The sequence below is a fragment of the Embiotoca jacksoni genome, unplaced genomic scaffold, assembly GCF_022577435.1.
Source record: "Embiotoca jacksoni isolate LCO1_2020_lvr unplaced genomic scaffold, fEmbJac1.0.p SCAF_2, whole genome shotgun sequence".
In the NCBI taxonomy this organism is placed as follows: domain Eukaryota; kingdom Metazoa; phylum Chordata; class Actinopteri; family Embiotocidae; genus Embiotoca; species Embiotoca jacksoni.
The window spans coordinates 24,941,733-24,958,388 of NW_027185340.1; the positions used below are offsets into that span (position 1 = coordinate 24,941,733).

At 43.2% G+C, this 16,656-nt stretch overlaps 1 protein-coding gene and 1 long non-coding RNA gene across 3 annotated transcripts in view; one reads left to right on the plus strand and one right to left on the minus strand.

Moving 5' to 3' along the window:
• The first annotated feature begins 4,028 nt into the window (after positions 1–4,028).
• LOC138201575 (uncharacterized) lies at positions 4,029–7,771 on the plus strand. 2 transcript variants are annotated; one of them, XR_011178495.1, is made up of 5 exons: positions 4,029–4,094; positions 4,442–4,559; positions 5,913–6,118; positions 6,601–6,742; positions 7,466–7,771. It is a non-coding gene; the product is annotated as an uncharacterized lncRNA (long non-coding RNA). The 2 variants fall into 2 exon arrangements; XR_011178496.1 differs by having other exon boundaries at positions 4,030–4,094; positions 4,445–4,559.
• The window catches only part of parp4 (poly (ADP-ribose) polymerase family, member 4), a 39,789-nt gene continuing 30,892 nt past the window's right edge, over positions 7,760–16,656 (minus strand). Inside the window, exons 30-36 of the mRNA XM_069155187.1 lie at positions 15,705–15,869; positions 15,485–15,541; positions 14,021–14,631; positions 13,769–13,835; positions 12,249–12,351; positions 11,668–11,800; positions 7,760–9,592 (exon numbers count right to left, since the gene is read on the minus strand). Of these exons, the coding sequence (XP_069011288.1) occupies positions 9,355–9,592; positions 11,668–11,800; positions 12,249–12,351; positions 13,769–13,835; positions 14,021–14,631; positions 15,485–15,541; positions 15,705–15,869 (1,374 nt within the window). The 3' untranslated portion in view covers positions 7,760–9,354. The remainder of the gene's footprint in view (positions 9,593–11,667; positions 11,801–12,248; positions 12,352–13,768; positions 13,836–14,020; positions 14,632–15,484; positions 15,542–15,704; positions 15,870–16,656) is intronic.

Here is a 16,656-nt window from a genome sequence, read left to right on the forward strand (position 1 = left end):
TTTATTAATCCCCAAGGGGAAATTTTTTCGCTACAGCAGCATTTATAGATACAGGAAAGAAATAAAACAACAGTAAAATATTAAATATAAAAATGCACAGTATATACAATAAAATGAAATAGAATAATTACATTAAATTAAAACTAACTAAACAATAGTGCAAAGATTTAAACAAACAAGAAAACAGACAGACAACGGTTTTATTGTTGTGTGATGGATTTTGCCAGAGGTGAGTTATTGTACAGTCTTATTGCGGTGGACAGGAATGATCTCCTGTATCTGGAATGATCTCCTGTATCAGGAATGATCTCCTGTATCTGGAATGATCTCTTGTATCTGGAATGATCTCCTGTATCAGGAATGATCTCCTGTATCTGGAATGATCTCCTGTATCAGGAATGATCTCCTGTATCTGGAATGATCTCCTGTATCAGGAATGATCTCCTGTATCTGGAATGATCTCCTGTATCTGGAATGATCTCCTGTATCTGGAATGATCTCTTGTATCTGGAATGATCTCCTGTATCTGGAATGATCTCCTGTATCAGGAATGATCTCCTGTATCTGGAATGATCTCCTGTATCTGGAATGATCTCCTGTATCAGGAATGATCTCCTGTATCTGGAATGATCTCTTGTATCTGGAATGATCTCCTGTATCTGGAATGATCTCCTTTATCTGTCCTTGTGACAGCGGAGCTGGAGGAGTCTTTAGGAGAACGTCCTCCTCTGTCCCTGCAGCAGGTGGTGGAGAGGGTGGTCAGGATTATCCAATATGGATAATAGTTTCCTCAGCGTCCTCCTCTCCACCACCTTTTCCAGACTGTCCAGTTTGCAGCCAATGATGGAGCCGGCCTTCTTAACCAGTTTGTTAAGTCTGTTGGTGTCTCCGGCTCCAATGCCCCCCCCCCCCCTTTCCTCTCCCCCCCAGCAGACTACTAGAAGTACAGTTCACTGGCCACAACAGATGGTAGAACATCTCCAACATCTTGCTGCACACATTGAAGGATCGAAGTTTCCTCAAGAAAAAGAGTCGACTCATCACCTTCTTGTAGACAGTGTTGATGTTGGTCTTCCAGTTCAGTCTGTTGTCATGGAGACACCAGGTACTTGTACTCCTCCACCATGTCCACCTCCTCTCCCAGAACTCTCAGCGGTTGTGGAGCCGTCGTCTTCCTCCTGAAGTCGACCACCATCTCTCTGGTCTTGGCCACGTTCAGGAGCAGGTGATTTCTTCCTGCCCACTCCACAAAGTCCTCCACTACTGCCCTGTACTCATCCTCCCGTCCATCCCTTATACATCCTACCACTGCAGAGTCATCAGAGAACTTCTGCAGATGTCTTGACTCTGAGTTGTTCTGGAAGTCAGTGGTGTAGAAGGTGAACAGGAAGGGAGACAGAACAGTTCCCTGAGGAGCTCCAGTACCACTGACCACCGTATCAGACAGCACACCGCCCAGACGGACAAACTGTGGTCTGCCTGTCAGGTAGTCATTGATCCAGGAGACGGTGGACGTGTCCACCCCCACCACCCGCAGCTTCTCCCTCAGCAGCAGTGGTTGGATGGTGTTAAATGCACTGGAGAAATCAAAGAAAGTGATTCTCACAGAGTCACCGGTTCCATCCAGGTGAGACTGAGCTCGTTGCAGCAGGTAGATGATGGCGTCGTCCACTCCCACATGAGGCTGGTATGCAAATTGCAGAGGGTCCAGAGAAGATTTCACCAGCGGTCTGAGGTGGGCCAAGACCAGCCTCTCCAGCACCTTCATCACATGAGATGTGAGGGCAACCGGTCGGTAGTCGTTGAGACCGGATGGAGTCGTCTTCTTCGGTACAGGAACCAGGCAGGACGTCTTCCACAGCACCGGGACCTCCTCCTGCTTCAGGCTCAGGTTGAAGAGGTGTTGTAGGACCTCAGCCAGCTGGACGGCGCAGGTCTTCAGGACCCCGGGGCTGATGCTGTCAGGTCCTGCAGCCTTGCGCTGGTGGAGTCTCTCCAGCTGTCTCCTAACCTGGCCAGTCGTCACAGAGAGGGGGGTGAGGGGGTGTGGGGGGGTCAAGGTGTCGATGGAGGAAGAGCCCTTTGGAGTTGAGGACTCTGTGTCCATGCAGCTCACCGGGGGGGACAGCAGAGGTGTTTGGGAGGTGTGAGGTGTGGAGGAGACAGATGAGGGTGGTGAACTAAACCTGTTGAAGAAACAGTTTAGCTCATTGGACCTCTCCAGGTTCCCCCTGGTTGTTCCTCTCCAGGTTCCCCCTCGTTGTTCCTCTCCAGGTTCCCCCTGGTTGTCTCTCTCTCCCCTTGAACCCAGTAATCTCCTTCATACTGGTCCACACCTCCCTCACGTTGTTCTGCTGGAGTTTGGCCTCCAGCTTCCTCCTGTAGGAGTCCTTGCACTCTCTCATCTTCTCCTTCAGGTGGCGCTGCACTCTCCTGAGCTCCTCCCTGTCCCCAGACCTGAAGGCTGCTTTCTTCTTGTTAAGAAGAACTTTCAGGTCACTGGTGATCCACGGCTTATTGTTGGGGAAGCATTTTACAGTCCGGGATGGTGCGGTGGTGTGTTCACAGAATTTAATGTATTCTGTGATACAGTCCGTCCTGCTGTTGATGTCCTCCCCATGTGGTCCACACAGCACATCCCAGTCTGTGGACTCAAAGCAGTCCTGCAGGGCTTCTTTACCCTCCTGTGTCCACCTCCTCACAGTCCTGGTGGTCACAGGCTGCCTCTGCACCAGAGGAACATACTTTGGAGTCAGCAGGACCAGGTTGTGGTCTGATCTACCAAGGGGGGGAAGGGCAGTAGTACTGTATGCATCCATGGCATTAGCATACAGTAAGTCCAGAGTTTTATTGTTCCGTGTGGGGCAGTTCACATACTGGTGTAAAGTTGGCAGTACTTTATCCAGACTGGTTAAAGTCTCCAGTAACTAACAAAAATGCACCGGGATGCTTGTCTCGGTGAAACACATGATGCTGCACTCCCGGTATTCCCGCTGGGTCTTTACCAGCGCACCGAGCTCATCAGTCTTATTGCCCAACGACCTCACGTTCCCCATTAAGATCGCCGGTACCGATGGTTTATATTTCCTCCTTTTCGCCTTCAGTTGAGCTCCAGCTCTGCAACCCCGACGTCTTCTCCGAAGTTCGTCCAGGATTTCAGGCCTCGCTCCGGGCAGCAGCAGTAGAGGTCTACTCAGCGTGATCAGCTGATCACGAGAGTAAACAATGGCCCCAGTCCGCTGTGCGTAGCTCTCCGTTACAAAGAAGGAAAAAAGTAGAAGAGCCACCAGAAAAGTGGAAAAGTTACATTGTCTGACCGTCACTTAACACACGTGAAAGAAAAAAACAACTCCGAAGAGGAGAAAGAAAGAAAAATACTTAAAACAAAAGACACTTGGGGGAGCTGCTGTAACAAGCTGCCACGAGCACGGCACCATCTTACTAACTAGTAATAAACTGGCAAAAGTCTGGTCTATGAAGGAGAGTAGGGTTCAGGTGCCATCTATATTGGTTTGCTGTTTTTTCTGGCACCGAAATAGATCGAGTCAAAGGTGAATGATCAGACAGCGTCCCAGACAAATATTCAGATTCTAGTGTTCTATGAATTAGCTGTGTTGACGTTTCCAACATGACACCAGGAGCTGAGCGTCAGCATCGTGCTGCTCGGGGTCGTCTGATGACCGGTTAACTACCGGAGTACAACACACACACAACACCTTCTCAGAAAAGTCAACACACCAAAGACGTATAAATGAAAACATGATTATATAGAGAGAAACAACATTTATATTTCCTGCAATCCAGGATGTGGTCAAACTGAAACTCTATTGGTTTGTGAAAAAAAACGAGAAAATAAGTAACTTGCATGAGCAGCAGGAAAGAGATCTACCCACAGAAACATCACAAAGTCAATGGGGAGGATCGGTTTCATAAAAGAGATGGAGTTTGAACAAGGTGTGATGTGATTGGCTTTTAGGTCCGGCTGTTTTCGTTTTCTTGTCGTCATGCAACACAGATCAAAAACGCTGACATGGCAGCTGGCAGCTTCAACATCTTTGTCACCATCCTCAGCTTCATCTTCCACTCGGTTCATGGTAGGACTCCAAAACAACTATTTACTGTTATTTCAAACATTTCACTGTTACACTTGTTTACTATATTGATAACAAGATATTTATTTACTTAATAATCAAAATAATCCTGAATGATGACCAGTTGATTCACATATGCCTTTTGTACAAAACCTAAAATTAAAATCCTTCGTAGATATTTATATTTCTGACATGAACTCAGTCTGGACATTAGCAAACTGAATAAATATTAAATCGTGACGTTTAATAGGCTAATGAAACAATTATACTCAAAATGAACAAGCAGAAGAGACATGAACTTTTAAACTGGATGAGATGTTTCTAACTTCAGTTGAATTTTTTTCATCCAGCAGATTTTCAGGTGATCCAGCCACCCAACAGCATTGTAAACCCGTTAGCCTTGATCAGCTGTGAACACAACGCGCAGGTCGGCTCTGTTCAAGATGTTCGACTCAACGCAGTCTCCCCGTGCGTATCCTGCTGTCATTAAACTACTGTTATTCATGTGATGGTAGAAAGGTGGCTTATAAGGTGCAAAAGTCGAGCAGTCAGTCCAGGAAATCATGATCTTGCGATCGCAATAATTAACATTAATTCAAGCAAACTGCACAATTTTTTTAGGCAGCTTGCAATTTTTTAAAATTCCCACAATTTTTTCACAAAAAATGTCATCAGCAAAATCTGTGCTGAAAGTTTTAATGGCATAAAGGAAGTTTTTTGAGACAAAACTCACTTCATTAACAAAAATAACTCCTCATTTACAATCAGAAAGGCTCTGCTCTTGTTTTCTCATCACCAAATGAAACGTTCTGCATTAAAAAAAAAAATCACATTTTTCTTTTTTGACTTTTCAAATTCCCGCAATTTTCTGCAAAAAAAAATCCCTTAAAACTGCAAATTACATGCAAAATAATTTAAAAAAAAATTATCACAAAAGAAACTGAAATCCTGAAGGGACTGATTAAGGGAGTTGATCCTTGATGCCTCTTTTTGTAGTCATCACCATCTTAAACATAATTAGATAAATGTAACTAACAGAACTCAGCCCTGATAAAAGGCCTCTTAGGTCGATGTTCATATCGTTATTTGTGAGGTGGTTGAAGAGTTATTGTTAAACATCCAAAAATGCACCTTACTGCCCCACAAAGGTCTGAGACCACCTGTGAAGATACTTTTATGAAAGTCAGCTGAACATTTAGAGTTAAAAGCTGAATCTCTCAGTAACAATGTCGAAAATATTTGGTGCGACTGCTTTAATGAAAACATAACAGTTGTGGCTCTATGTCACTCTGTTCATGATTACCATGGCCACTAGACGGCGTTGTCACAGTGAAGTATAACTATGGCTCCTAATCAAGCGGGAACCATCTGAGGTCAGGCTGTAACCTGACTGCACCACAGGTCTGTCAATCAAACAGACACGCCCCCAAAAACAGGTATTTTTGAATCTTCTTTTCTAATGAATGAGGGATTATTTTCAGATGGACCTCCAGAAAGAAGTAGCACTCGGTGGTATTGCAGCTTAAGACACTTCTGAATCCGCCTCATTTTATAGACCTGGAAGCTACGAACACTTTTATATCCAGTCAATAATCGTAATGAGCTGATCACACAACCAACCTATGAGATCAGTTTTTTCACAAGAAAACAGAAAACACAACAAACCGATTTGAAGCTAGCTAGCTCAACCCAAACTGCATGCAGTGTCTAAATAATAACAAGAAAACCAATTTTCCAAACTGTTAAAGTATTACTTATTTACTTACTACTCATATTACAAATTAGACAGTAAAACTGGGTTATATTTGTGTTTACTCCCAGAGACGGCAAATCCCAGATGCTTTGCCAGAAGGGGATGACAGCCTGTGAGAACATCAGCATGCATGAAGAAAATCACAACCGGTACATTTTCATCATAAGCAACATCGGCCCGGAGGCCATGGTGGTGACGTATGAGTGTGTGTTCACCGTGAAACAAGGTGATCTGGATTACACCAAAACAGGAGCACCAACCCAACTGCTGCCAGGTACGTGAGCCCGGAGACGTCGGCCAGGTCAACTGGTGATTATATCGTTAGCAACATGCTAAGTTTGAGGATGCTGTCGACTTTATAGTTGGTCAACTGACAGTTGAAGCAGGTTCAGTGAACTTTATGCTGAGAGGAGAAAGACTTGTGTTGTGTTGTCTGTCTTTATATAAACTTATCTCGTGGGCACAAATTAATTAAAATGATGGAACGACTTAATTAAAATGTGGGACCGAGGTAATAAATTGTGGCCTCGGTTTAGTATTAAAATGTTTTTGTCCGGGGCTCTGTACATTTGAAACGTAGTTTTTTGGGGTGGTTTTAATAATTTATCTATCTTATTTTAAATATTCAGTTCTTGGTTATAAAGTGGGATTGCGAGTTGTTCACTTGGTTCATTGTTTAAAAGTGAATTTGTGTTAAATATAAAGACTCAACATCAAAGTACAAACAGGAAACTACCTCACTCTGCTTATAATTAGGTCAACAGGAAACAAAGGAGGAGTGCGTACCCCCCCTCCCCCCACCCCTCCCATTCTTCAGCTCAGCTGGATTCTGATTGGTCTGCTGGCCCTGATGTTCCTGTACAGCTGCGTCATCACCTCCATCTACATCAAACTCAAGGTGATTATCTGACTCTCTCTCTGTCATGTGTCTTGGTGTCACATTGTCTGGTCGTTTCTGTGAAAGCGTCTCGTATCTGTATCGCATATATAAAGATGATCAGTGAAACTTCAAGATCTTCTCCGGCCGCTGACGCCAACACGACTGACTGGTCAGCAGGTGGTGCTTCTAGATGTCACAATGTTATTCAAACATAACCTGCTTCTGGTTTCCTGACATGATGTCCTGAGCGGCTCTCCGTGTACGTTGGAGAACTCATGGTGACAACTGCTCTGTTGTACTTTTCTGCTTTGGCCCCAGTTTACCGTTTCATTTCTTACGTTGGGGCACCAGAACGTGACTTCAGGTACATAACCGATGTACTAAAATATGAATACTATGTTTAAACAATAGCTGCTACAACCGCTGTCTTTCTATGGCCTGTGTGTGAATCAGACAGAAGCAGCGCCGTGTCGCCTCCAGCTGACAGTTGTACCAGTGAGGAGCTGTGTTTTTAACTCACGACTCCAAATATCTCTACGTATATTTACTGCATGTAATATTTACATGGAGCTGTGACGGACGAATGATGAATTTAAAAAAAGGTACAGAAAGCAAAGCAATTTAACAAACCGATGACATCACCACACAAATAAAACATGCAACAAAAAAAAAACAGCTGCTAATTTAAACCATGTGAATTCCTGTTTTAACTCGTGTTACTTTTGTGATTATGTGTTTCAGAAAAGCACCAAACATCGTGAGAACTCCACCTACGTAGAAATGAGGAAAGCTCCTCCGCCAAGGAATCCACATTAGGACATTATTGAGCTGATGAGTCGTTTGTCTTCACCATCATGTCGGATGTGACCAAAGATAAACTTGTATTGCAGTCTGAAAGTTTCACACTTTATCTCATCATGGTCTACAATACTTAAAAAACACTGTACCGAAGGTAAACAGCAGACACATCGGATCAGCTGTTGTCTATTCTATTCTTTTGAACCATCTTCAATCACACAGCAAACTACCAAACAGTGCAACTCTATTAACTCTTTATTTCATGTTTCATAACATTTAGTGCAAATCAAAAGGTTTCCATCCTCCTTCATCTCAATACATTCTGGTGACGTGAATAAAAATCAAACATGCAATAATAATGCAGACTCGAGAGATTGTTTTAAAGAGAACCCGTTATGTTTTTTTCATATTTTCTGTCATGCGTACAGCACATTTGAGGTTTCTAAGTTTGTAATAATGAGTTGAATGTAACGTGTGACGGTGCAGGGAGGGAAACACTCAGTTGCTTGGCAACAGTAGAATAACATTTTACTAACAACATTTTGCATTTCCCACATGTATATAGAATAAATGTTTGAATATAACGTGTGACTGACAGATTAAAGCCATCGTTAAGTCTCCCAATAGGCAGTTAATGATGGAATATCGACCCAACAGACGTCCGGCTGTAATCTTTGTTGCTGCGGATGTTGTTGTTGAACTTTGAACATGTTTGGATGGATTTAATATCCAAATAAAGGATGTGAGCAGGTTTACAGTGTCCTTTAGCGCCCTCCACACTGCTGAGAAGATAAAGAAGAAATGACCATACATGAAAATGAACATAGGAGGTTCCCTTTAAGAACGCCTCAGTAGTACCAACAAGAAATAAAGGTTTCTTCAGAAAGGTCAAGACGAAAAATAGTTCACCCCCCAAAACAGCATCGAACAATAACATCCTCTGAACTTCAAGCCCTCCAACAAATGGAATCACTAATACAAATTGGTTTCGAGCAAAAGATCTTAAAGGGGAGTGGACTCTGACTGAGATCGGCTGGTTGACCTGGGAAGATCGTCTGGAAAGCCAAAGCTGACCAAGCTTCTACCGAGTGGTCCGCTGATTCCATGATGACACTCACACAGTCCAGTTTACGGGTTCCTGCGGCGGCCAAACGTCCCACAACAGGACATCAAGTCATGAACGTGTTACAACCCCGGACACACCGGCATTTGGGTCCCGACAGATTTAGTCTCATCACTCCATAAGACAGACTCTCAGGACTCATACAAGTACAGAGCTGTGCTTCAGGTAGGACTGACAGGCAGCAGGAAAAGTAGTTCCTGTCTGTGTTTAGACTGATAAAACACAGCAGAGCGGACTAAAATGACGTGGTGTTCCCCAAGGTTCAATTCTGGGGCCTCTTCTGTTCAACATCTACATGCTTCCACGAGCTCAGATGATGGAAAACAACAAAGTGTGTTCATAATCATGATCATAATTATGCAGACGACACACATGTTTACATAACTATATCACCAGGGGACTATAATCCCATACAAGGGCTGTAAATGCATTGAACAATTCAACAACTGGATGTGCCAGAGTTAAACAAAGATAAAACAGAAGTCATTGTTTTTGGTGCCGAGGAAGAACGATTGAAAGTCAGCTTCAATCACTAATGCTAAAAACCGCAAACCAACCCAGAAATCTATAGTCATGGACTCAGACCTAAATCTGAACAGCCATATCAAGACAATTACAAAATCAGCCTACTATCACTTGAAGAATATATCAAGGATTAGAGGACTTATGTCTCAACAGGATTTGGAAAAACTTGTCCATGTTTTTATGTTCAGAAGACTAGACTATTGTAACGGTATTGAACCGGGACCGGGCCCAGGGCCCCGGTACTCCTCAGGTTCAGACCAGTGAGAGGGGAGTGGGGAGGGAGGCCTTCATAGCCCAGCAGCTGACGGGTGGAGGTCTCCCAGCTCAAACCGAACTCCAGCCGGCTGTAGATACATGGGTAGAGCTGGTCAGCCCGGCGAGCCCAGTCCACTGCCTTCATCACCTCCCGCCACCACTGAGGGCTGGAAGAGAAACTCATTACCAAGTGAACCACTGATGGCTGGGTTTACAAAATCATTCAGAAAATTTCAGGGCAGAAAATTATGATAAATTCTGACACTTTCAAAACCAAGAAAAAACAGTCAAGACATTTAAACAAAATGAAACGCACAAAAAGCCCTCCGTAACCATGGTGACAAACAAGACAGTGAAATTTTAACCCACTGTTTACGTAATTTTGGATGCGCTGTATGGTATTTATACACCTATACGTAGATAGAAATAAAAGCTAAAAATAATCTCTGAAGTTGGAGTTAAATCGCAAAAACGCCAACTTCACTTTGCTGTTAATGAACTGATGGAGGAAACATAGAAGTACCAACACCTGTACACTCTGACAGGTTACTTCCTCTTATGACAGTCATATTTTGACTTTGTGTCTTATTTAAGATGGTGAAAGAAATGCTCCAAAAGCACAAAACAATTTACAATTTAGACTCTGCTGATGTTGTTTTACAACCGCGTTTCCAAAAAAGTTGGGACGCTGTGTGAAATGTCAATAAAAACAGAATGCAATGTTTTGCAAATTACAGAAACCAATATTTAATAGAAAATAGACCAAAGACAACATATCAAATGTTGAAACTGAGAAATTGAATTATTTTATGAAAAATACTTGCTCATTTTGAATTTGATGGCAGCAACACTAAAAGGTTGTGACAGGGTCAACAAAAGACTGGACAAATTGTGTAAAGACTAAAAAAAAAACATTGAACATCTGACAACTAATCAGGTTACCATGGCAACAGAGCAGTAACATGATTGAATGTAAAAACATTATTTCAGAGAGGCAGAGTCTATCAGCAGTGAAGATGGGGAGACGTTCACCACTCTGTGAAAGACTGTTTGGGAAAATAGTTCAACAATCTAAGAATAATGTTCCTCAACGTAAAACTACAAAGAATTAGTGGATTTCATCGTCTACGGTTCATAATATCATTAAAAGATTCAGAGAATCTGGAGAAATCTCTGAACACAAGGGACAAGGCTGGAAACCAATATTGGATGGTGGTGATCTTTGGGCCCTCAGGTAGCACTGCATTAAAAACCCACTATTCTGGAGTGGAAATCACTGCATGGGCTCAGGAACACTTGTGAAAACCATCGTCTGTGAACACAGTTCATCGCTGCGTCCACAAATGCAGGTTAAAACTCTCCAAAGAAGAAACCACATAGAAACATGATCCAGAAACACCGCCGCCTTCTCTGGACTGAGATCATTGAAGATGGACTGAGGTGAAGTGGAAAACTGTCCTGAGGTCTGATGGATCACAATCTGAGATTCTGTTTGGAAATCATGGACGCTGCATCCTCCAGGTTAAAGAGGAGAGGGACCATCCAGCTTGTTATCAGCTCAGTTCTAAAGCCAGCATCTGTGATGGTACAGGATGCATTAGTGCACATGGCATGGGTAGCTTGAACATCTGGAAGGAAGCATTAATGCTCAATGATATATTCAGGTTTTGGAGCAACATATGCTGCCATCCAGACAACGTCTCTTTCAGGGAAGGTCTTGTTTATTTCAGCTGAACAACGTCCAACCACATTCTGCACATATTCCAACAGCATGGCTCACTAGTAGAAGAGTCCGCTGATAAACTAGCCTCCTGCAGTCCAGACCTGTCAATCATTGAAAACATCTGGAGCATCAGGACATGAACAATACAACAAAGGAGACCCTGAACTGTTGAGCAGCTGAAATCCTCTATCAGGCAAGAATGGGACCATATTTCACTTTCAAAACTCCAGAAACTGGTCTCCTCAGTTCCCAAATGTTTCCAGAGTGTTGTTAAAAGAAGAGGTGATGCAACACAGTGGTGAACATGATCCTGGAACAACTTTATAGAGACCTGTTGCTGCCGTCAGATTCAAAATGAGCAGATATTTTTTATAAAACAAAAAAGTTTGTAATTTTCAACATTTGATATGTTGTCTTTGGTCTATTCTCAAATAAGTATGTCTTTTCATGATTTGGAAATCATCACATTTAGTTTTTATTTACATTTTACACAGCGTGTAACAGGTGACGTATTCAGACCTGAGATCACAAGACTCCTCCAGGCAGAAAAGGGTGCGGAGATATTTGCCTTCTTCCAGCTTTTCCACCCTCATCAGCTGCAGAACCAGAAGAGTTGCCACCAGCCTCAGGATGTCCACATGGGCCTTCACACCTACACACACACACACACACACACACACACACACACACAGTCATGTTTTCAGCTGTGGTGACAAACCCAGCTGAGATATTCGGATATTTTGTATTACTTCCAACAAAAGAAGTTCCCACGATAACAAGGACGTTATTTGTGTCAAGAGTGTTACTATTTTTTAACAAGGCTAAAAAGTCCACTGCCACATAATATAATATAATCTCCCATTGACCTCCACAGCAGAGCCATCACGTCACCACTGACCGTGTTTGCTGTTCACAGACCAGCTGATGAACTGGTTCTGTCTATGGTCCTTACAGTACTCGAGGTGTTTACATCCTCGAGTTTACTTTGAAGTCAAACATTTTACATTGTGGTGCTTTCACGTATTAGAATCTCGTATCATTGGAAATATAAGAAGGCGGTTCCCCTCTGAAGGTTCTGGACGAGTACAGAGAGTTCTCACCGAGAGAGCGGATGCCTTTGTTCTCCAGGAACACGTTGGCAAACAGGTGGAGGTTGACGTCAATAAGTTCTCCCAGTTCTGTGGTTAACTCCCAGAACCCGTCCTGCAACACAGACACACGTTATCATCACATCACGGTTTCAGTCTGTAGCAAGGTTGGTGCTACCGGGGTCTCTCCTGGACACAGATGACACGCTCAGTCGTACCTTCGGGTGTAAAATGCTTTTATTTGCCCGGCCCATACACCAATGTCTCTGTGCAACCGCTTCTCTCCTTCCTCCTTCTCCCTGCTCCCTTTATAGGGGAGAGCTCATCAGTCCGTATTCGGCTCAGCTGTGCTCATTACACCGGCCCGGCACCGTTCCCTGAACCACTCCTCCCACTCTCTACCCCCTGCAGCTGAGCTAACCACACCCCGCCACCACACAGTCGAAGACAGGAAACATGATTCAAGAAACAGGACAGGAAACAAGAGAAAACCAGCCGACTAGAAGCTTCACACCAGCAGTTCTGCAATGAAACCGTCCCTCCTATAAAACTATCTTTACGAAGGCTGAAGTTTCCACTGTACAAGTTGACGTCCAGCCTTTGCACGCTTTCTAACAGATACACGGTAGGCAACGATGCAACGATGAAGGCTCATGTAGCTTCCATGACCTCTTAATATCTAGTTCTGGGCTCACACGAAGAGATGCTGGTGAAAAGGCTCGAAAACAGCTCGCAGTGAAAGGCATGAAATGGATTGAACAGAACCACAAAACCCAAACTGTCTCTGCTCATGGACGCCTGCTTTGTTTTAACGATTGACTGAATAAAAAGTGGACGTAGCTTCCGGCTAGGTGAAGTGCCTTAAGCTGCAATACCACCGAGTGCCACTAGAGGTCGGCTCCAAAAAGCCTCCGGCTCCATAGACTCCCATTCAACTTCTCTCATCAAATCCAAAGTGAATAAAATGTGTCCATCAGTTATCTCGGTGTTGTTAGCTAAAGTCACTCCTTCTTATTAGTTTTCTGGAGGTCCATCTGAAAATAATCCCTCATTCATTAGAAAAGAAGATTCAAGAAGACCTGTTTTTGGGGGCGTGTCTGTTTGATTGACAGGCCTGTGGTGCAGTCAGGTTACAGCTATCGGTGGGCGGGACGTAGTATCGTCAGGTTTCCAATCAGATTGGTCAGATCCACCGCTGGTTCCTCCCCCAGCTAATCCAAATATGGTCACTTCCTGCTCCAACATAACAAGATGGCGAACTGGAGGCTTCATAATGGCCGTTCACAAACCAACAGGCGACGTCACTGCTGGTCGCTGCTTGTTTTAACGCGGTGCAGCTTGTGAGCCTTCGGGGTACCAAAGATTCATTTAAAAGAAGCAAAGGATGTTTTAATGGAAAAACAAAGGGGTTGAACACCTAATAATAAGCAGCCATCATTGAAGTTTCCAGTTTGAATTGTTAGTTACAGCTAAGTCTGAAGTTTCGTGTGGAAAGGATCACGTAAACCCAATAAAATGTAAAAAGATCTTACCGAATGCTGTATCTGGAAGATCCTGGTCCATTTGAGCTTCAGTATTTCTTCATAAGACGACAGTCTCCTGAGACACAGAGGTCAGTGATGTACATTAAAAACTTAACCACACATACACACACTCGTGGTGACTCGCTCCGCCATCTACATGCAGGGATGAACCCGAACGTACACATCTGACTTCGTTTAGTCTGTTAACCTTTCAATCATTAAAAGAAAAAAAAAATGTCTTCACGGATGCTGAATACTCACACAAATGAAGATTTCGCCGGCTGGCAGATGGTTGGTGGTGCGTAACCAACGTGTCGTGCAACAGATAAAGCTTTGCACTGGATCAGTGATGAGGGGGACCACCCTGCTTCTGGACCGTCTGTGAGACGGTTGGAGGCTTTTTTTGCTTCCCAGGTCCTTGGACTTGTACCATCGGTCTCAAGTTGAAGCAACGCGTCGTTTGATGGTGTGGGGAAACTCTCTACAGCTGTGGAGCCGAAAGCTACGGCATTGCTCGACTCAAACGAGAAACCTCGTGCGGCGCCGACCTCGGGCGATGCCGCTCTGGCAGACATGCTCTTCATCCAGCCTGAGTCTCTCATTCCTGCGTCAGGAGAGTCCACAGCCGAGCGAACACCCCTGCTGTACAACAGTGTGGGAAGAAAAGAGCGTCTCGATTTACAGCGGGAGTGGGTGCGATTTTTAAAGGCTGAGAACAGCCCAGAGCAAGGAGCATAGGAAAGTGGAGGTGGAGGTGGAGGTGGAGGAGCTCCTTTTTCCATGAACAGGTCCTGTTCTTCTCCCAAACAGAAGTCCATGTCTCCATCCTCATCATCCACGAGTGACGATGAAGAACATCCTTCACTAGAACTCTACACAAAGAAAACAAAACGAGAATTACGACTCAGTAGTAGTAGTTCAGACACACACACACGTTTCAGAGAAAAAGGTTGTTCATGTTACAGAAATCTGTTGTTTAAGCAATATTACCGAACACATCACTGTCACGTCAATAATGACATTAAAACAGCCTCCAGTGTAATACTGAGATTATACAACAAGTTACCAACTAAATAAAAGATGTAATCTACATGTGTTCATATTGTGGAGCAATTCACTCTCTAAATATAAAACTTTTTGTTACAAAGATATCTGATGAACAAAGATATCTGGTGAACAAAGATATCTGATGAACAAAGATATCTGATGAACAAAGATACCTGATGAACAAAGATATCTGATAAACAAACATATCTGATGAACAAAGATATCTGATGAACAAAGATATCCATGGACTCATGTGTTTTTAACATTTTAGCATTGTGTCATGTGTTCAAACCAAACCGGTCAAGCCAGCCGCCGCTAGGATTGTAAGTGCGTGACTATCCGTGGTGTTACGGTACGGGTGTTCGGAGCGACCAAAAGAGATCTGACTTCACCAAATGGGTCATTTAATAGATCAAGTAGAAACTACATTATATTAGATATTATATGAAACTCTATTCTAATTCTATTTTCCCATTGAGGAGGTGGAGGGATATTTGTAGTGATGAGCAGGTTGTGATGTCATGATGATTTGACCTCTGGGTCAGAACTACTTGTGAACCTCCTCAGTAACTTTGTGCATCAACGTCAGCTGAGCTCAGCAAATGAGGAGAGTTGTGTATTGCACACAAACGTACAGGTAGCACATGTTCATCTTCCTTTTGTGTGTGAGTGACTGACCGTGAATGAATAAGATGGAGAGGTCTGGTTCGTCTTCATCCTCATCATCAAATCGTCCTGCACCACAGAGACACATGCAGCCGTCAGTAAACCACCAGCTAATGTTTTTGTGCAGGACAGGCAGGCAGAACTGAGCCAGTATAATCAATGCTGCACACTTCACCTATAAGCCCCCCCCCAAAGATATGTGATGCTATAGTTACATAACTAACTAACTAACCGTGGTTGAATAATATTGAACATCCACTTCATTCTTTTTGAGAGCAACACGAACTTCTGGTCCTTCCTCGGGACAGATCCAGCTGATGTACGGCAGGAAGTCCACGTCTTCCTCTGCTATCAGCTTGGAGATGTCCGTGAAGCCGCGCCCTGCTTCTTCTGAGTCCTGAAACAAGGTCAGTGACACCTTAGTAACATAGATAATCTTAGTAACATAGATAATCTTAGTAACATAGATAATCTTAATAACCCAGATCACTTTAGTAACCCAGATCACCTTAGTAACATAGATAATCTTAGTAACATAGATAATCTTAGTAACATAGATAATCTTAGTAACCCAGATCACCTTAGTAACCCAGATCACCTTAGTAACATAGATAATCTTAGTAACATAGATAATCTTAGTAACCCAGATCACCTTAGTAACCCAGATCACCTTAGTAACATAGATAATCTTAATAATCCAGATCACCTTACTAACCCAGATCACCTTAGTAACATAGATAATCTTAGTAACCCAGATCACCTTAGTAACCCAGATCACCTTAGTAACATAGATAATCTTAGTAACCCAGATCACCTTAGTAACCCAGATCACCTTAGTAACATAGATAATCTTAGTAACATAGATAATCTTAGTAACCCAGATCACCTTAGTAACCCAGATCACCTTAGTAACATAGATAATCTTAGTAACCCAGATCACCTTAGTAACCCAGATCACCTTAGTAACATAGATAATCTTAGTAACCCAGATCACCTTAGTAACCCAGATCACCTTAGTAACATAGATAATCTTAGTAACATAGATAATCTTAGTAACCCAGATCACCTTAGTAACCCAGATCACCTTAGTAACATAGATAATCTTAATAATCCAGATCACTTTAGTAACCCAGATCACCTTAGTAACCCAGATCACCTTAGTAACATAGATAATCTTAATAATC